Here is a 20,323-nt window from a genome sequence, read left to right as displayed (position 1 = left end):
ACATTTGGAGAAGAAAATCAGAAGCTTGATTTTTCTACTTTAGAGTAAATATGAGCGATTGCTACCCAAAGTACAAGCAATTTCCTCTACAGAGGAAGTAGTTGGAGGATGCAGTAGAGATAGTCATCTTGTGAGTCAAGCCCCATGCGAGCAGCACTGTTCTAGGTGATGGGGAATGGGAGAGGGTGGACGTGATGCCCTGCACATGGACCCTGCTCTCAAGGAGAGTTTGTGGGAAGGCTTGACTTCCACGAGATGGAAAAATCATGAAGTCAAGGACCAGATTATGAGATGCAGGTCTCAAGTGCTCCAGGATAGTAGTGGGGCCGTATGAAGTAGTCAAGAATGCTTCTAGAAGGAAATAAGAAAGGAACCATCTTCATAGGATGGGAAAGACTTAGAGGAAAAAGGGCATAATTGTGGGAATAATCAGGAGCTGCTCAGGACACAGATGTTCTTGGCTTGGCTGGAAGAATTGTTGGAAGGATTTTTTTAATCGGTTAAAAAATTGGTTTTTGGCACATAGTAGGCATTTGATAAAGATCAGCCAATACCACTTATTATATTGGGAGAAGAGATGGAGATAACTACTGTGTCCTGAGTCCACCCTCACCACCATATCAACACCTGCAGCTGCTTGCTCCTTTAATGCTTTTTGCCCTCTTTCCTGGCTCGTCTTCTATTACTTCTATTGGAAAATACTCAAACTGGGTTTTCTAAATTGTTTGTGAGGGGGAAGGAGTTGGACTAAAATATATTCAGCATCATCATGTAAGCTTATGGGTTTTTAATAATCTCATTCAGGTGAATGTTACAAAGGTCCAGAAGGGGGCAATGTGACACTTGGACTTCAGGAGGGCTTTTTTCCTATGTTAAAATCAAGAATCTCAGGACAGGGAAGGATTCTGTAGACATCATGGGGTCCATCACTCTCACTTGCCAGTAGAGAAACTGAAGCCCAGAGAGGGGAAGGGACTTGCTTAAGGTCACACAGGCATTTAGTGGGAAGGTCTAGACCCTAATCTCTTTCTAACCCTAAGTCTTTTTCCTTATAGCTTATATACAGCTGTGAAGCAAAACAAATTTTATCAAGTTAAATACAAACAAAACTTCAAGCCAATGAAATTTAGATTAACAATATTACTTGAAAAGTATAGATGGTATTGTTTTGTTGAAATTAATTTGTTACTCATAAGTAAATTAAGTAAATGTGGTGCTTTTAAAAACAGCAACATAGTTATTCATATAACCTTAGTTTCTTTCATATGACCAGTCCTCCATAAATATTTGTCAATTTTCTGTGTATGAAAGTATAAATAATTTGGAATATTTTGGGATACCAGAAAACCAGTATCTGACGTCTGCAGTTCTTATTCTCTCCTTGACCCAGGTACTTTCTATCTATAGATATGTACATTTCTAATTTTTAAAGTAATTATACATGTTCTAAAACATTCAAACAATACAGAAACCCAGGAAGTAAGAAATGAAACAAGTTCATTTTGTAAACATTATAAACATTATATAACATTAGGTTGTGTAAACATTAAGTTGCTTTAGCAAAGGTCAAAACAACGGAGACTTAAAGAAGGTAGAATCTTAATTCTCTCACAACCAAATCTACTAGTAAGCAATCCAGGGCTGATATGGTGGCTGTGTAGTGTTGCGGGCCCAGGTTCCTCCTGTCTTGTGGCTCTGCCATTCTCAATTCATGGCTTCCATCTTGGTCTAAGATGGCTATTTCCATTTACACTGTCATATCCATATTCCAACCTACAAGAAGAAGGGAAAAATGAAGAGGAGAATGACATGTTTCTTCCCTTTTAAAGGCACAACCTGGGGGCGCTTGAGTGGCTCAGTCAGTTAAATGTTCAAATCTTGATTATGGTCGCGAGTGTTGGGCTCCATGCCAGGCCTGCTTGGGATTCTCTCCCTCCCTCGCTCTCAGCCCCTCCCCTGCTTGCACTCTCTCAATAAATAGAGACGAAAGAAAGAAAGAAAGAAAGAAAGAAAGAAAGAAAGAAAGAGAGAGAAAGAGAGAAAGAAAGATGATAGATAGATAGAAACTTAAAGGCACAACCTGGTATTGCATTTATCACTTTTGCTCACAGCTCATGATCAGAACTCAGACACGTGGCCAAGCCAAACTAGAAGGGAGACTGGGAAATATATCAGTTGGATAGCAGTGTTCCTAGACAGAACTTTGTCATAGAATAGTGTTTTTCAAAGCTGGCTATGCAATAGAATCACCTGAGAAACTTAAAAACAGACAAAAAACCATGCCCTCTCTCAAGATCAATGAAGTCTGCATCTTTGGGAGCAGGGCTTGGGATTACCCATTTGAAAAAAGCTCTATGGTGACTTTGATGTGGGTCAGAGCTAAGAATCAGTGCCATAACAAAGAACCAATAGAGATGGGACAACTCACAGCCTCTACCATACCCTCCCTTCATTACTCTGCCCCTTAGGGTTGTCATCCACTAGTTCAGTCCAGATCTTTTACTGTGAATATGCAAATACTTTTTCTGTGGACACATACATACATACATACATATGTGCATGTCTAAACACCCAACAGTGACTTTAGAATTTCTATATGTATGGGTCTTAGGGTAGTAATATTACTGGAAAAGATGTGAGCCTCTGTGTTAGTCAGCATGGCACTTTATATTAATTTAAGAAAATATGAATATCAAAGAATGGAGACATCTGATGGAGAATTTTGGGTGTTGGATGAACTAACGCCTACCTGAGCCACCTTTTGGGTCAGTCTCCACAAGCATCATGTACTGAATCATTTATCTTTTGCCAGCGGTTTGGAATGCCATGTCAATTACATAGGAAATTTCCATGTCTATGAGATGGTTTTTTAATTCTCTATTCTGTTAGTGCAGATTGCTATTGTACACCATCCCAGGTCTTTTTTTTTTTTTTTTTAAGTTTTTAAAGTGTATTTATTTTGAGAGAGAGAGCAGGATTCGAGAAGAGGCAGATAGAGGTGGAGAGAGAGAATTCCAAGCAGGCTCCATGCTCTCAGTGCAGAGCCCAACACGGGGCTCAAACTCTCAAACCGTGAGATCGTGACCTGAGCCAAAATCAAAAATCTAACACTTAACCGACTGAGCCACCCAAGCACCCCCGGTTCACTTTTTTATATTCAATAACTTCTCTCCTGTTTACTGTCATCACTACCCCTCATTTACTTCCACTACTGGGTATATTTATGAATATTTAAGAATTTATTTATTTATTAAATATTTAAGAATTTATTTAAGAATTCCTTGTTTCGGATTCTGTCTCCCTCTCTCTCTGACCCTCCCCCGTTCATGCTCTGTCTCTCCCTGTCTCAAAAATAAATAAACATTAAAAAAAAAAAAAGAATTCTTGGATTTGTTGTTTATACTGTGTGAAGGGATCACTTATGAGGTATGGGAGGCTTGTGATAAAGGTTTCAAATCCACCTGAACTTTTTACATGGTAAAAGTAAGAGCTTTTCTTCTGGAACACTATTCTCTCCCTCCCTGACCATAGCCCTTCAGCCTCCTGTCATGACAGATCTTCTTGAGTTCTGCTCAGATAGAGAAGAACAATGTTTTCCTATCACCTCCTAAGGCCATCCTTCAAATGTTATTCCCTGCTTCTCAGTGAACATACTACATCAGAGTTGAAGGAAGTTCTAAGGCAGAAAAGAGCAATGTCTGCTTTGACTTGCAAATATTTTTAGACCCCTAAAAATAAACGATAAGCTGCAAATAGGCATGAATGTTCGCACACTGTTTCCTAAATTCATTATTTCTGAGGAAACGAAGACTACATTTTGTTTTTCTGGTGTGATTCAATCCATGATTCCATTCTGTACCTTAATGCTATGCCTTACTCAACCCTGTGCCTTAATGTCCTTCCTTATTTCTTTAGAGGCTGGCATATTCCCTCAGAGGAGATGGGAAGATTTGTGTTTTGGAAATGAATTATGTATGAGATTGAAGTCTTTATGGGGAAGGCCCTGGGTTTCTGCTATGTCCTGATTGGAGCATGACAATGTTCTCTTCCCTATGTGTTTGAAATTCCTGGTTCCACATGTTATAAGGTTTACTTACAGAGCCTCCACTCTTATGGAGTTAATAATCAGGACATCAAAGGCAACTTTCTTTCTCTCTCTCTCTCTTTTTACTTAAGTGCATATTTCCATTTTTTTAATCATTTTATTTTTTTCATCACAATAAGTGTACTCTTTAATCCTTTCCCTATTTCCCTCATCCACCCCACTCCTCCCCCTGGTTACCATGAGTTTGTTCTCTATAGATAACAATCTATTTCTTGGGTTTTTTTCCTCTCTTTTTTTCCCCTTTGTTTTATTTCTTAAATTCTACATATGAGTGAAATTATATGGCATTTGTCTTTCTCTGACTTATTTCACTTACCATTATACTCTCTAACTCTATCCATTTCATTGAAAATGGCAAGATTTCATTCTTTTTTATGGCTGAGTAATATTCCATTGTATTTATATACCATATCTTCTTCCTTATCCATTCATCTATTGATGGACACTTGGGCTGCTGCCGTAATTTGGCTGTTGTAAATTATGCTGCGACAAACATACAGGTGCATGTATCCCTTTGAATTAGTGTTTTTGTGTTTTGGGGGTAAATGCCCAGTAGTGTGATTCTTGGATTGTAGGGTAATTCTATTTTTAACTCTCTGAGGAACCTCCATACTGTTTTCTACACTGGCTGCCCCGCTCTACATTCCCACCAACAGTGTACAAGGGTTCCTTTTTCCCCACGTCCTCGCCAACATTCGTTGTTTCTTGTGCTTTTGATTTTAGCCATCCTGACAGATGTGAGGTGACATCTCATTGTACTTGTGGTTTGTGGTTCCCTGATGGGCGATGCTGAGCACCTTGTGATGTGTCTGTTTGCACAATTAGCTTTTTTAACTTTCCTAGGGCTTCGTTTTGTTTTTTGTTTTTGCTTCAATATATGAAAAGAGAATGACAACCCCCCACATCGTAGGACCCACATTGTAGGACTGTCGTGTTACGCATCCATCCATCCGTTTGGCACTGTCACCTGTTGTAAAATACCTAACGTTTTAAAACTACGAATGTATTTTTGACCTAGTGGATTGTAGCAATCTTCTTCTGAAGCGCATTATAGAAAAGTTTAAACAGATGCAGAAACGGTGCAAAGCATGTGGTAAGTCTCTGGGTGCTCGTCATGCAGCTTTGAAAGTGATCAATTCATGACCCGTCTTGTTTCATTTAAATTGCCATCATTCCCTTCACTCCTGATTATTTTGAAGGAAATTCCAGGCGTATCATTTCACCTAACAACGCTTTTTCCCAGAACTTTGATTTTTTTAAATTGACTTATAGCTGACACACAATGTTACGTTAGTTTCAGGTGTAGCACATAGGGATTCAACAAGTCTATACCTTATGTTATGTTCACCACAGATGTTGCAACCACCTGTCACCACACATTTTTACAACACTATTGGCTATATCCCCTATGCTGTACCTTTTATTCCTGTGACGTACTTGTTCTATAACTGGACACCGTATCTCCCACTGCCTTTCACCCATTTTGCCCATCCCTCTCACCACCTCGGTCTGGCAACCATCCATTTGTTCTCTGTATTTATGGATCTGTTTCTGCTTTTTGCTTGTCTACTTGTTTTGTTTTGTTAGATTCCCTATGTAAGTGAAATTATAAGGTATCTGTCTTTCTCTGTCAGACTGATTTCACTTCACATTCTACACTCTAGGTCCATCCATGTTGTTGCAAATGGTAAGATCTCATTCTTTTTTATGGCTTAGTAATTTTTATGGCTTATTGCTTGTATATATGTACCACATCTTCTTTATCCATTCATCTATCAATGGACACTTGGATTGCTTCCAATCTTGGCTAACATAAATAATGCTGCAATAAACATTGGGGGCGCATATATCCTTTTGAATCGATGTTTTTGTTCTCCTTACGTAAATACCCAATAGTAGAATCACTGGGTCATATGGTATTTCTGTTTTTGTAGGAACTCCATACTGTTTTCCACGGTGGCTGCACCAATTTACACTCCTACCCATAGTGTGTGAGAGTTCCTGTTTCTCCACATCCTCGCCAACACTTATTATTTTTGTCCTTTTGATTGTAGCCATTCTGACAGGTGTAAGGTGATACCTCATTGTGGTTTTCATTTGCATTTCCCTGATGATTAACAATGTTGGGCATCTTTTCATATGTCTGCTTTCCAGCTGTATGTCTTCTTTGGAAAAATGTCTGTTTAGGTCCTCTGCCCATTTTTTAAAAATTTTTTGAATGTGTATTTATTTCTGAGACAGAGACAGACAGAGCATGAGCGGCGAGGGGCAGAGAGAGAGAGGGAGACACAGAATCTGAAGCAGGCTCCAGGCTCTGAGCTGTCAGCACAGAGCCTGATGCAGGGCTCGAGCTCACAAACCGTGAGATCATGACCTGAGCCGAAGTTGGTCGCTCAACCGACTGAGCCACCCAGAAGCCCCGATTCTCTGCCCATTTTTAATGAGATTATTCGTGTTTTTATTGGTGTTGAATTGTATAAGTTCTTTATATATTTTGGATCTTAAACCCTTATCATTTATATCATTTGTGAGTACTTTCTCCCATTCAGTCGGTTGACTTTTTGTTTTGTTGGTGGTTTCCTATGCTGTGCAAAAGCTTTTTCTTTTGGTGTAGTCCCAACAGTTTATTTCTGCTTTTGTTTCCCTTGCCTCAGGAGTCATATTTAGAAAAATGTCGCTAAGGCCAATGTCAAAGAAATTACTCCTTATATTTTCTTCTAGGAGTTTTATGGTTTCTGGTCTCACATTTAGGCCTTTAATCCATTTTGAGTTTATTTCTGTGCAAGGTCTAAGAAAGTGGTCCAACTTCTCATCTAACAATTATTTTTAAAGATTTATGTTTGATCCCACTTAAAACTTTAAACCTTTTTTTAAACAAATTTTTTTAATGTTTCTTTATTTTTGAGAGAGACAGAGACAGAATGCGAGTAGGTTAGGGGCAGAGAGAGAGGGAGACACAGAATCCGAAGCAGGCTCCAGGCTCTGAGCTGTCAGCACAGAGCCTGATTGTGGGGCTTGAACTCACAAGCTGTGAGATCATGACCTGAGCCGAAGTCGGTCGCTCAACCGACTGAGCCACCCAGGCGCCCCTAAACCTTTTAAACATTTTAAACTGCATTTATAATTTATTTCATTTCCTTTTAAATAAAGCATTTTATATGATTAACAAAAAACTTCCAAAATACTAATAATTTTTTTAGTATAGATGACTTAAACATCTAAACAGGGTAAACCTTATGTTTTCTTAAGTACAGTCCAATGCTATTTATAAACAATAAAATTCCAACTCAAAACCACAAATCTAAACCAATTATTCAATTCTTCATTGAAAATTAGCATCACAAAACTTTTTTTACTTTATTCTGCTAAATTTTCTTCACAAGTACATAAAATACCAGTTTTATACATCATCAAAACGAAAGTACTAATACTATGGGATTGAGTCTCTTAAACATTTCTGTTTTTAATGATAAATCTTCCCAGAGTTAAAAGATACTCGATCACTGAGGAACTACTATGTCATTCTAGATGTCACAGAGACAGGCATTTCCCAAGCCAGTCTGCTATGTGGATTAAACTCAACAAATTTGTTTTCTGTTTTGTTCCATACTGAATAGTTTTACTAATCTTCTTGGGACCCAAATTCCTACAGATATTTTAACCGACAGTTGAGCATTTTATAGCTTTGTCTAACTCTGAGGTCAGAGTTATAAGAAAAATGCCCATGACAAAAAGATATTCTGGGAGAACAAATTACATGGCTAAATAAACTTCAAGGACATTGCATTAAACACACAAATAAATAAAAGACTGATTGTGTGTGTGTGTGTGTGTGTGTGTGTGTGTTAAATATTACAAGACTATGAGGTACTAATGCAGATATCTGTGCCACTCCCAGGTGACCTTGACTGTGGACCTCTGGATGACCCTCCCCTTTTCTTCTGGTGATGTCCCTAGAAAACCTAGAGCAGACTGCAAATTGGCAACCTGAATGCCAAATCTGGCCTGATGGTTCAGTTTCACTTGGCCACACAGTATTTTAAAAATATTTAATACACACACACACACACACACACACACACACAAACTCACACACTTAATCTACCATTTAAAAATTGAGAGAGTTCACCAAAGATTTCTTGATTTCCAGCTGCTTTTAACAAAAGACCAAGCAAAAGTAAGCCTGCATTCTAGCATGGCCTCTCTGGCTTAAACTGAGTATGGACTTCCTTGTCATGCCGAGATGGGCACTGTGGAAGGCATGGGCCTTGCGCTAAGCCCCATAGAACACCTGCATGGCCCTCTAGGTGTTTGAGTCTGTGACCTTGGTGGCTGAGGTTGACCTTGATGGCTGAGGGAACCTCAAGTGTGGTAGAATTCTGTGGGAGAAGAGCTGATGTCATAAGCTCGTCAGACTGGGTGGATTGGCCATGGACGGTGGGTGTCCGTGGAATGGAGGAGACCTGGGCTGAGTGGCTGGCAAAGTAGCCTGGGATGTCAAGCAGGGCAAGGGGTAGTATTAAGAACAGCTCTGCTATTCATCAGTAGGGCACACCCAGTTCATACTGATTTTCCATTTGCTTCAAAATTTCCCAACTGCTCCCCATGGAGATCTTGACATGTGTGTTGAGAAATAAAGAGCTAAGAGCAAAAGCTAAGACAGTGCAAATGATTTTTAAGTTGTAAAATATATTTTTTAAATGAAGCCTATTTGGGGCGCCTGAGTGGCTCAGTCAGTTGAGCCTCTGACTTTGGCTCAGTTCATGGTCTCACGGTTCCTGGGTTCGAGCCACACATCTGGCTCTGTGCTGACAGCTCAGAGCCTGGAGCCTGCTTCAGAGTCTGTATCTCCCTCTCTCCTGCCCCTCACTGCTCGTGCTCTATCAAAAATAAATAAACATTAAGAATAATACTAGTAAGTGAAGCAAACTATTTGCTAAAGGTTCTCCCAGGAATGCACCATGCCTGAGAAGGATTACGTGGGATTCGGCTATCAGTGCAGCCAGTTGCCGCACAGAAAACCCAGCTTTACTTCTAAGCAAACCAGTGCCTGCCCTTGCCAGCCAGGGGAAAAGGTCCTCAGAAACCCTTGCCTAGTTTTGCAATTTAAACTCAGACAAAGAGAACAAAGGCCAGATGGTTTTCTTTGATTTACTCTTCGCAGTGGGTTGCAAGTCAAGAGCATGAATTACTAAGTAAGTTCAGTTTTCTTTAATCTTAATGCATTGCTATGCAACAGCAGTAAGCTAATAATTAAGGACCGATCTGCCTCCTCCGGAAGCTTTGAGCTACAGTGATGTGACTTCATGTTTTTGGCTGATTGGGTTTCTAAGCTTTCATAAACATTGGTCAAAATCAAATGGGCAAAAGGGAAAACCCTTAGCAAATGCATCTGAGAAAAGGAAGATTTCATCCACAACTAGATATGTCATCATTTCCATCATTTGCATATTTTTGGCATGATGTAACTTGACATTTTGGGCCACTACTAGAAAGTAATGTAAATGTAAGCTATTTGTAGCAAGCCCACGACCTGCCGTCAGGATTTCTGCTTCCGAACACCTAAGAAAAGTTTTTAGGGGGAAAAAAAAAACATTCTGCAAAATAAAAACGAGTATTCATTATACACATATCCAAGTGGGATTTATGTTTCCGTTAGATTTTTTCTTCTACTTTTTTATTGTATTGGAATATCTGGGAATCTGGAGCTTTCCCTCATTCATTACTATTTTTGAAATTTGTTGGCAATTCGAGTACAATAGGAGTCATATGTCTTACTTTACTGGGGACACGATAGTGTGACTCTGGGAACTCTAATTAGATGTTGGACTTTCTTAAAAAAGTTTTTTTAATATTTATTTATTTTTGAGAGAGACAGAGACAGGATGTGAGTGGGTTAGGGGCAGAGAGAGAGGGAGACACAGAATCCGAAGCAGGCTCCAGGCTCTGAGCGGTCAGCACAGAGCCCGACGTGGGGCTTGAAATCACGAGCTGTGAGATCATGACCTGAGCCGAAGTCGGTCACTCAACCGACTGAGCCACCCAGGCGCCCCAGATGTTGGACTTTCTAAATGGATTGCCAAATTTTCTTTTTTCTCTATTGTTCATCTCTTCTAGATTTTTTTTTTTTTTTTTTTACAAATCTTCAATTGAAATATTTAATTTCCCTTTCCAAAAGAGTTTTCTTGTTCTCTGAGGGCTTGTGTTTGTCTCTTTTAGCATTTCGTCCTGGTTTTATGGATGCAATGTCTTATCTTTGGTCTCCTCCTTCCTGCATTGCTGTTCCCTTCCAGCTCCTTTTGGTTGTTGTCGTTTTAGTTGAGCATGGTTTCTTTCTTTCATTTCGGAGCCTTTCTTCAGGTGCCTGGTCCTTCTTGGCTGGACATGCATTGTAAGCAGAAGGCCCTAAAATCTGACTGGAAGATCCCTGCCTGCCAGGGAACCTGGCATCTGGGGGACTGCATGGCAGGTGGTCAGGCGGCTTTTGTGTTGAAGAATTTGCGTATATTGGTTTCAGGAGGTCTTTTCTCTTGAGCTGTTTGGTTTATCCAAGAGAGGAATCCAGGGCACCTGGCTGGCTCAGTCAGTAGTACAGTGACTCTTGATCTCAGAGTTGTCAATTTGAGCCCCACGATGGGGGTAGAGTTTACTTAATCAACAAACAAACAACAAGGGGGGGCGGTGAGAGGAATCCCCTGCCTGGAAGAGTATATGCTTGTTTCCCTCCATTCTGGGAGCTCAGAGTGCAGGGGTGCAGAGAGAAGAAAGGGCCGGTGTATCCCACAAAGCAGAGTCTGACTGAACCCTCTGTCCTGCCTGGGCCTTGCATTCCTGAGCTGGGCTGGGGGTAGGAGGAGAAAGTAACAATCTGGCTTTGAAAAGGGAAAGGGCGGGGCGCCTGGGTGGCTCAGTCGGTTAAGCGTCTGACTTCGGCTCAGGTCATGATCTCACGGTCCGTGAGTTCGCACGGTCCGTGAGTTCGAGCCCCACGTCGGGCTCTGTGCTGACAGCTCAGAGCCTGGAGCCTGCTTCTGATTCTGTGTCTCCCTCTCTCTCTGACCCTCCCCCGTTCATGCTCTGTCTCTCTCTGTCTCAAAAATAAATAAACATTAAAAAAAAAAAAAAAAAGAAAAGGGAAAGGGCTGGGGCTCTAATTGCACCACATTTCAAACAATCCCCATCATGTTTTTGTCTGCTTCATGCCCCCAAACGTGGAGGCACTCGGTCTATCCTGGTCTGAAATCTTCTGAGCATTCAGAAAGGTGACTCTCAAATCTCACCGGCATGCCAACGAGATGGAGGTTGCGGGTTTTGTCACTGTCTTCGCCAAATCACTCCCGGCTCCTCAGTTTGCTTTCCTACCCCGCAAAAACACGTTGACATCTCACATTGGCTGCTCTCCTCTCTCTTACTCTCTTTGTCCTTGTGAGTTTATACCCTTTTCCCTCCTATTCCTATTGTGGGTGTTTGGAAGGAAATAGAAATACATGGAAGGGGAAAATTTCCTGTATTTAACCAGAATTCCTAATTATGTTTTGATTTTTTTTTTTAATTTTTTTTTTCCAACGTTTATTTATTTTTGGGACAGAGAGAGACAGAGCATGAACGGGGGAGGGGCAGAGAGAGAGGGAGACACAGAATCGGAAACAGGCTCCAGGCTCTGAGCCATCAGCCCAGAGCCCGACGTGGGGCTCGAACTCCCGGTCCGCGAGATCGTGACCTGGCTGAAGTCGGACGCTTAACCGACTGCGCCACCCAGGCGCCCCTATGTTTTGATTTTAAAAGCAATCCATTAGATATTAAGAGAATTAGGTATAATGATTTCCCTGCATAACCAAAAGAAAGCAAACCTATTGTGTAAGATGGCAACACATCACATTTTTTAAACTGTTTCCTTTTTTAAGTGTAAATACATGCACATGGAAAAAATGTAAATCATATAAAAGAGTAAATAGTAAAAAGTACACCTTTCTCTCCCTCCAGCTGTCCATCCAGTTCTTTTCCCCAGATGCAGAACTTCCTGCCAGTTCCTTAGATATTGTCTCCTCTCTCTTACATTCTTTTTATTTTTTTTTTTAATGTTTTAATGTTTATTTATTTTTGAGAGACAGGGAGAGACAGAGCACGAGCAGGTGAGGGGTAGAGACAGAGGGGAAGACACAGAACCTGAAGCAGGCTCCGGGCTCCGAGCCGTCAGCACAGAGCCCGACGTGAGGCTTGAACCCACGAGCTGTGAGATCATGGCCTGAGCCAAAGCCAGACGCTTAACTGCCTCAGCCACCCAGGCGCCCCTCTTACATTCTTGCTATCCCATTTACATACACTTTTCTGTCTTCTTAACAGGACATTTTGCAGATTGCAACACATTCTTTTTCACAAGTGCATAGCAATCCATTATATACGTATTATCATTGATTTAACCTGTTCCCTATTGATGGCCACGTAAACAATTTCCAGCTTTTGCCGCAAAACAACCCGGTAGTGAGTATCAGTCTCTCAATCCTCATATTAGAAACAGGCATATTTTTGTGCGGCGTGCATAAGATAAACTCCAGAAGGGGACTCCCCGAAGTGAAGGGTATGTGCACGTGTGCTTTCAGAGCTAGAGCCCAGTCGCCCTCCAGGCACGTGGACTCACAGTAGTAATGAATGTAATGGATGAGAGTCCCTGTGTCCCCAAACCCTATCTTGCCGGGACATTACCAAAAATGTTTTTGTAGTTTCCAAATTTCTTTGTAAAAAAATCTAATTTCCGTGCAGTTTCATGTGTATTTCTCGGTTGTAAGTGAGGTTGAGCATCTTCTATATTTTAGAGCCATTTGTATTTTCTATGCAGTGTCTGCTCATGTTCTTTATCATTTTCTTTGGGGATATCGGCATTTTTCTGATCAATTTGTAAAATTTCTTTATCTAAAAATTAGGCCTTTGTCTGTCATACTTGCTGGAAAGCTTTTCCTATCAGTTTATCATTTAATTTGCCTTATTGGTTTATGTTACCTTTTGGCAAACAGGAAGTAAGCATTTGATGTAGTCAAATTTAATGTTTTCTTTTCTGACCATCTCTGAGATCATAAAAAATTTTTTTTTCTAGTCTTTTATGGTTTCATTTTTTTACATTTACTCGGGTGGTCTGTTTGGAATTTATTTTGGAGTAGGATGAGTTAGGGGTTCAGTTTTTTCCAGTCAGCTTGCAACTTGTTTCAACAGGTTGCAATCCATCCTCAATACAAACCCATGGCAACATTTTTAAAATTGCAAAATTTCTTTATCTGATATAAACAGAAGACTAACTGTCTCCCTCGCCATTGTGGAAAGACAATTGGTCTTAAGGTCATTGCGCAAGAGATTTAATTTGCAGGTAGAGTGTGTGTTATGCAAGATAACGCCTGACACCTGACAACTGAGTCTGACCTTCTTTTGTCGAATTAGGGAGAGAAAGAGGAGCAATTCCTGGGGGCACCTGAAACTAATCAGGGTAGCAAGCCCAAAAGCCAATTGTAAATCCCAGGCCTGAATGGGGTTCAAGATACGGAGCCCAAATCAGGAGACGGGAGAACCAGCAGAGATGGCCGAGCTTGGGGAGTCAGAGCGTAGGTTCCAGGAGGCCTGGGTGGCGTGGGTGCCTGGGGAGAGCTGATCCTTTGGAAGGGGCAAGGAGGAGGAAGATTTTGCATTTCTAAGCAGCCCTATGGTAATTCTCCGTGGGATGTCGGAATTCCCATTAAACTCTCACCTACACTAGGTTGGGCCCAGAATCCTAACAGCTGGGAGAGGTTAGCTCTGGCCTCGGAAGTATGGACTGAAATAAGCTTTCTGAATAATTCAAGTAAATCTTGGGATAGCGTTATTAGTTTATAAATAAAAATCTTTACCTCTACTAAATCATATCCAAATGTAATGGTTGATAAATTGGTAAATTAATGCATTCCCTCTTCGTCTACATTTATCAGATACGTGCCAGGCAATGTGCTGAGCTCTGGGAAATAGAATAAGGTGCAGGTCCTTTCCCTCCAGGTGCGTATCTAGTTGGGGTATGAGGAGGTCAGCAGCAGAGACTGCAGAGCGGTGAGGTGCTCTGGAGTTGCATGAAAGGCCCAGGAAGGACACCAAGCCAAGTTCTTCATCGAGTTTGCTGGAACAGGAGGTGATCAAGCACTGCTTCCTGTCTAAAATCCCTACTCTCTTTATGTAGGTAAAGCTAGAGTTATAATTTCAGAATTATAATTCATGTTACTCCACTTGTCATCTGTGTGGTAACTTTCTGCCAGGGATCGGGGGAGATCTAGTGCCACTCCATCTGCATTGAGATTCTTAGTCTGAGCATGGATTTCAGGGGGTCTGTTAACCCCTTAAAATTGGATGCAAATTATACGTGCGTGCTGTTTATTTCTGGGGATAGGACCATAGATTCCATGAGAATCTCAAAGGAGAGTGTGATCCCAGAAAGCTTAAGAACCAGTGACTAGGGGCACCCGGGTGGCTCAGTCGGTTAAGTGTCTGGCTGGTGATTTCAACTCAGGTCGTGATTTCAGGGTCATGGGATTGAGCACTATGTTGGGTTCCATGCTGAGTGTGGAATCTGTTTTGGATTCTCTCTCTTTCACCCTCTGTCCCTCTCCCCTGCTTGTGCTCTCATTCTCTCTCTCTCTCTCTCTCTGAAAAAAAAAAAAAAAAAAAAGAAACAGTGGCTAGATTTTCTTAAACCTAATTAAGGATCTCTTGTCTTAACGTTTTAAAAACATTGTAATCAGACCCTAATCTAGAGATGTGTGTGGTTCCTAACACCTGGCCCCTTTTAAACCTCTATCCCTTATCCTTTTTCCAGCTTCCTCTCTCCCTGTGCAAAAAGAGGAACAGAGCTGGGTGGCACTTGACTCTTTTCCTGTCTTTAGCTTATTTGGCAACCCCATACTTAACGACAGTAATAATGTAAGCAACTCCGTACTTAATTGTAATAATGTGATATTATCAAACAGAATTGGAAATTCACATTCCCAAGACAATCTCTTATGTTCACTCAGGCTTTTGGTTCAGAATGCTCAAGTTCAAAAATCATGTTCAACACACATTGGGCAAAGACTTTGTTTTTTTAGTTTTTTTTAATTTAATTTAATTTGTTTTAATTTACATCCAAATTAGTTAGCATATAGTGCAACAATGATTTCAGGGGTAGATTCCTTAATGCCCCTTACCCATTTAGCCCATCCCCCCTCCCACAAACCCTCCATAACCCTCAGTTTGTTCTCCATATTTATGAGTCTCTTGTGTTTTGTCCCCCTCCCTGTTTATATTATTTTTGTTTCCCTTCCCTTAAGTGTATCTGTTTTGTCTCTTAAAGTCCTCATATGAGTGAAGTCATATAATATTTGTCTTTCTCTGACTAATTTCACTCAGCATAAATATCCTCTGGTTCCATCCACGTAGTTGCAAATGGCAAGATTTCATTCTTTTTGATTGCCGAGTAATACTCCATTATATATATATACCACATTTTCTTTTTTTTTTTTTAATTTTTTTAATGCTTATTTATTTCTGAGACAGAGAGAGACAGAGCATGAGTGAGGGAGGGGCAGAGAGAGAAGAAGACACAGAATCTGAAGCAGGCTCCAGCCTCTGAGCTGTCAGCCCAGAGCCCGATGCAGGGCTCCAACTCACAGACCACGAGATCATGACCTGAGCCGCAGTCGGACACTCAACCGACTGAGCCACCCAGGCACCCCTATACCACATTTTCTTTATCCATTACATCCATCGATAGACATTTGGGCTCCTTCCATACTTTGGCTATTGTTGATAGTGCTGCTATAAACATGGGGGTGCATGTGTCCCTTCAAAACAGCACACCTGTATCCCTTGGATAAATACCTAGTAGTACAATTGCTGGGTCGTAGGGTAGTTCTATTTTTAGTTTTTTTAGGAACCTCCATACTGTTTTTCAGAGTGGCTGTACCAGTTTGCATTCCCACCAGCAGTGCAAAAGAGATCCTCTTTCTCCACATCCTCGCCAACATCTGTTGTTGCCTGAGTTGTTAACCTTAGCCATTCTGACAGGTGTAAGGTGGTATCTCATTGTGGTTTTGATTTGTATTTCCCTGATGATGAGTGATGTTGAGCATTTTTTAGTATACGTGCTGCCGAAGCGAGCACATGTTGAGCATTTTTTCATGTGTCGGTTGGCCATCTGGCTGTCTTCTTTAGAGAAGTGTCTATTCATGTCTTTTGCCTATTTGTTCACTGGATTATTTATCTTTTGGGTGTTGAGTTTGATAAGTTCTTTATAGATTTTGGATACTAACCCTTTATCTGATATGTCATTTGCAAATATTTTCTCCCATTCTGTCGGTTGCCTTTTAGTTTTGCTGATTGTTTCCTTTGCTGTGTGGAGGCTTTTTATTTTGATGAGGTCCCAGTAGTTCATTTTTGCTTTTGTTTCCCTTGCCTCTGGAGGCATGTTGAGTAGGAAGTTGCTGCGGCCAAGATCAAAGAGGTTTTTGCCTGCTTTCTCCCCAAGGATTTTGATGGCTTCCTGTCTTACATTGAGGTCTTTCATCCATTTTGAGTTTATTTTTGTGTATGGTGTAAGAAAGTGGTCCAGGTTCATTCTTCTGCATGTCGCTGTCCAGTTTTCCCAGCACAATGTTGCTGAAGAGACTGTCTTTATTCCATTGGATGTTCTTTCCTGCTTTGTCAAAGATGAGTTTGTGGGTCCATTTCTGGGTTCTTTATTCTGTTCCATTGATCTGAGTGTCTGTTCTTGTGCCAGTAGCATACTGTCTTGATGACTACAGCTTTGTAGTATAGCTTGAAGTCTGGGATTGTGATGCCTCCTGCTTTGGTTTACTTTTTCAAGGTTGCTTTGGCTATTCAGGGTCTTTTCTGGTTCCGTACAAATTTTAGGATTATTTGTTCTAGCTCTGTGAAGAATGCTAGTGTTATTTTGGTAGGGAAAGACTTTCTTTATGTAAGACATTGTGCTCCATGCTGAGGGAGAGAGGAGGGGAGCAGGGAATACAGATGAATTAAACCCAGTGCCCACTTTCATGGCGATAAGACATTTTGGAAAAAAGCACAAAGCACAGTAGGGATTCAGAAAGTGATTATTTCTTACTAGAAGATGCAGGAGAAAAAGTCATGAAGATATTCACACTGGACAGTATTTCTTATCACTGAGGATGCCATGGACTTTTACCCTCCAGTAACATTATCCTCTGTTTCTGCACCTTCAGAATGAGCTGTTGGGCCTGGAGGCTAATACCTGATTAGAAATACCCAGAAAATAAGCTTGGAGACAAATTAGCCTTTGTCATCAAATGGCACAGAAAAAAAGTGGGAACCACCAATATAGGAAAAATTGTAAAGAACATTGTTCTTTGAATCAATGTAAGAATTTTTGAAAACTGATATTAATAGGAAACCTTTATCATCATTAATGCCATATCATTATTTTAAAAGTCTGGCTTTAAAGCAATTTAAGGCAACATGCATATTTCCTAAACATCAAGAAACAGAAAAATAGTTTTGCTAAAACTATTTACAGGCTGTGAGCGCTTTTCTAAAGTGTAGATTGAGGAGTGTGTGTATACATTTTCTTCTTACTAAATCATCTATAATCAAGCATTTACTACTGACAGTCATAACTGAAATTTGTACAGTGCTTTTTTTTTTTCTTTTTAGGTCAATGCTTACAAGGCAGTTTCACATTCATTATAAATCCTGTACAGTACATTGGCATAGGCTAATAAATTTTCTTATTCTCTGTTCTTAGGGTGAATCCGCACCTGCCAAACTTTTGAGACAGCTCACGGCTTAGAGGAAGCCTCATCTAAATAAAGGCCGGCTAAAGTGACATTGCAGGGATTTAATCCTTCTCTGGCAGCCCGTGTGACCAGAAGGCTGATTTGCAAGTTTCCACTCTCCTAGGGTCCAGATCACTGGGTCTCGGGGGCCCTGAGGCTGGCCAGCAGGAGAAGTGCAAAATGAAGCAGGTCAGAAGGGAACGTCAGCAGCAGGGACCCGGGGGCCTCCACGGGGCTCTTACACACCACAATGAAAGATTCTCCGGCCATCAAAGGAAATAGCAAACTGGAGGCTTTGTCTTGGGACGCAGCCACCTTCCACAGAGCATCAGACCACATGGTGGGCCAGAAAGTTCCTGGAGCCTGAGCAGGAGAGTGGTTATGGTAACTGGTTGTGCGGGCCTAGACAGTGAGAGCTGGGCAGTGCCACGTGAGGGAAGGTGGGAAATGTCTTGAGTGAGGTGGGTGGCTCCTGGCCTGGCTGGGCAGACTCTGCTGGCCCGTGTGCCTCTGCCCCCCTCAGACCAAGAAGGGGTCTGCTCATCAAGGAGCCTACCCGGATCTGCAGGCCAGCTGTCACAGACACGGGGCTCTGGCAGGCCCTAACTCCCATCTCCCATCCCCCAGGCCCTTGACACTGCTCCCCAAGCCTGCCTTCGATTGGTGCCCTTGGCCGAGATGGAGATGTGAGCCTGGGGTGGACGATGACTGCAGTGTACGTGAATGGAGGCGGCCTGGTAACCCCCCACTATGCCAGGTGGGAGCGGCGGGATAGCGTGGAAAGTGGCTGTCAGACGGAGTGCAGCAAGGAGGATGAGGAGGGGCAGCCCCGCCAGCTGACACCCTTCGAGAAGCTGACCCAGGACATGTCCCAAGATGAGAAGGTGGTGAGAGAGATCACGCTGGGGAAACGTATTGGCTTCTACAGAATCCGAGGGGAAATTGGAAGTGGGAACTTTTCCCAAGTCAAGCTCGGGATTCACTCCCTAACTAAAGGTAGGATCTGACCTTCCTGGATTGTCTCCTGTGGTATCAGGACCTAGTGCGGGGACAGGGGTAGGAAGCCAGAGCCGGGGAAGCAGGTGAAGCGACATCACGGTGGCCCTGCTGGGCGCAAGCCCTGTGCCACACGCCTTCCATTGTTACCTCAGTTGGTTTCCACAGTAATGGTGTGAGGTCAGGATTTGTATTTCCATTTGGAGATATGGAAACTAAGATCCAAAGAAGTCAAATGTGGTTTTTGGCAGTTCAATCTCAGAGGATTTTGACTCTAAAACCTCTCCCACTGTACCGTGTGGATGAGCTCACTCAACATTGAGGGGACTGTGTCCAGTCAGGCCATGGAGAAGTGGGGTGGGGTAGGGCTTGGTTCCCAGGCAACTCATATTCCAAGTCCTTATTTATCACTTCTGTTTGTGTTTGTGTGTCAATGCAAATGGCACAGGAGGCCTCCCAGGTCACCACTGCCAGTAGCTAGCAGGGTTCAGTCTCCCCTCCTCACCTGAAGCTGCTACTTCTGTTATCTTTGGGGAAAAGGCTTTTGATCTCGGGACCTTCTCTGCTTCAGTCTACTCTGTGCTAGTTCTCGTTGTTGCTTGGCTCCTTGCCGTCTAGCAAAGACCCATGTTTCCTTGGATCCAGACACTCAGGACCCCAGACCAGCAGTGCCCATGACTCTGGCTTCAAGGAAGAACTCTGCAGAGAGCCCGGCAGACCTTTGTTGGCCCAGCCCAGTGTGGACTCTCCCCCATGCCACGTGTAACTTAGCTGAAGCCTAGAGATTATCATAAGGGAGTTGTAGGGCAGGAAAATAACATTTGTGACTTGATATAATTTACCAACTTCCTAAAGCCCATGGACTCTATCCTGTTCCTGAGAGTACTGTACTGACCTGTTCTCACCATAGGCCCAGCCTGCTACCCTATCTCCAGTGTCACTCTTCTCTCATATTAGAGTTGACTCTTATTTTCTTCTCTGCTCCAACCTTCAATTCCATCTCTATGTTTGGCCCCTATATAAAAGTCACCCCTGCCCCCCAACACATATACACACATATGCACACATGCATAGTCCCAAGTCACTGGAGCTCCAAGTCTCCTGCTGTCTTGCTCAGAGCCCAAGCATTTGGGTTTACATCCTCACATCTTGGCTACTCACCTTGCTTCCCTGGGTAAATGACAGTACTTCAGCAGACAGTGACAGTGCTGACTTTATCCACAAAAGTAGGTCTAGTGCTGTAACTTGAATCTAATTGGGACATGTGTTGCTTTTCAGTGGTCTGGAGCAAGAATGAGAGACAAAGGGGACACAGGGAGACGAGGGGCCAGAAACTGGGAGAGAAGACATGATTAGGAAGGAGAGAAGAGAAGTTGGGTAAAGGCAAAACAGGGGAGGAACTCAGAAAGGAGAGCATGTCCAGCGC

The 20,323-nt window shown here is 42.1% G+C and overlaps 1 protein-coding gene across 1 annotated transcript in view; it reads left to right on the top strand.

The window, feature by feature from the left end:
* The window catches only part of NIM1K (NIM1 serine/threonine protein kinase), a 66,192-nt gene that overhangs the window by 30,093 nt on the left and 15,776 nt on the right, over positions 1–20,323 (top strand). Inside the window, exon 2 of the mRNA XM_043599056.1 lies at positions 17,871–18,897. Within this exon, the coding sequence (XP_043454991.1) occupies positions 18,606–18,897 (292 nt within the window). The 5' untranslated portion in view covers positions 17,871–18,605. The remainder of the gene's footprint in view (positions 1–17,870; positions 18,898–20,323) is intronic.

This window comes from Prionailurus bengalensis, chromosome A1 (assembly GCF_016509475.1).
Source record: "Prionailurus bengalensis isolate Pbe53 chromosome A1, Fcat_Pben_1.1_paternal_pri, whole genome shotgun sequence".
NCBI lineage: Eukaryota > Metazoa > Chordata > Mammalia > Carnivora > Felidae > Prionailurus > Prionailurus bengalensis.
Note: the sequence above shows the minus strand (reverse complement) of the source record. Positions and strands in the feature narration are given on the sequence as shown.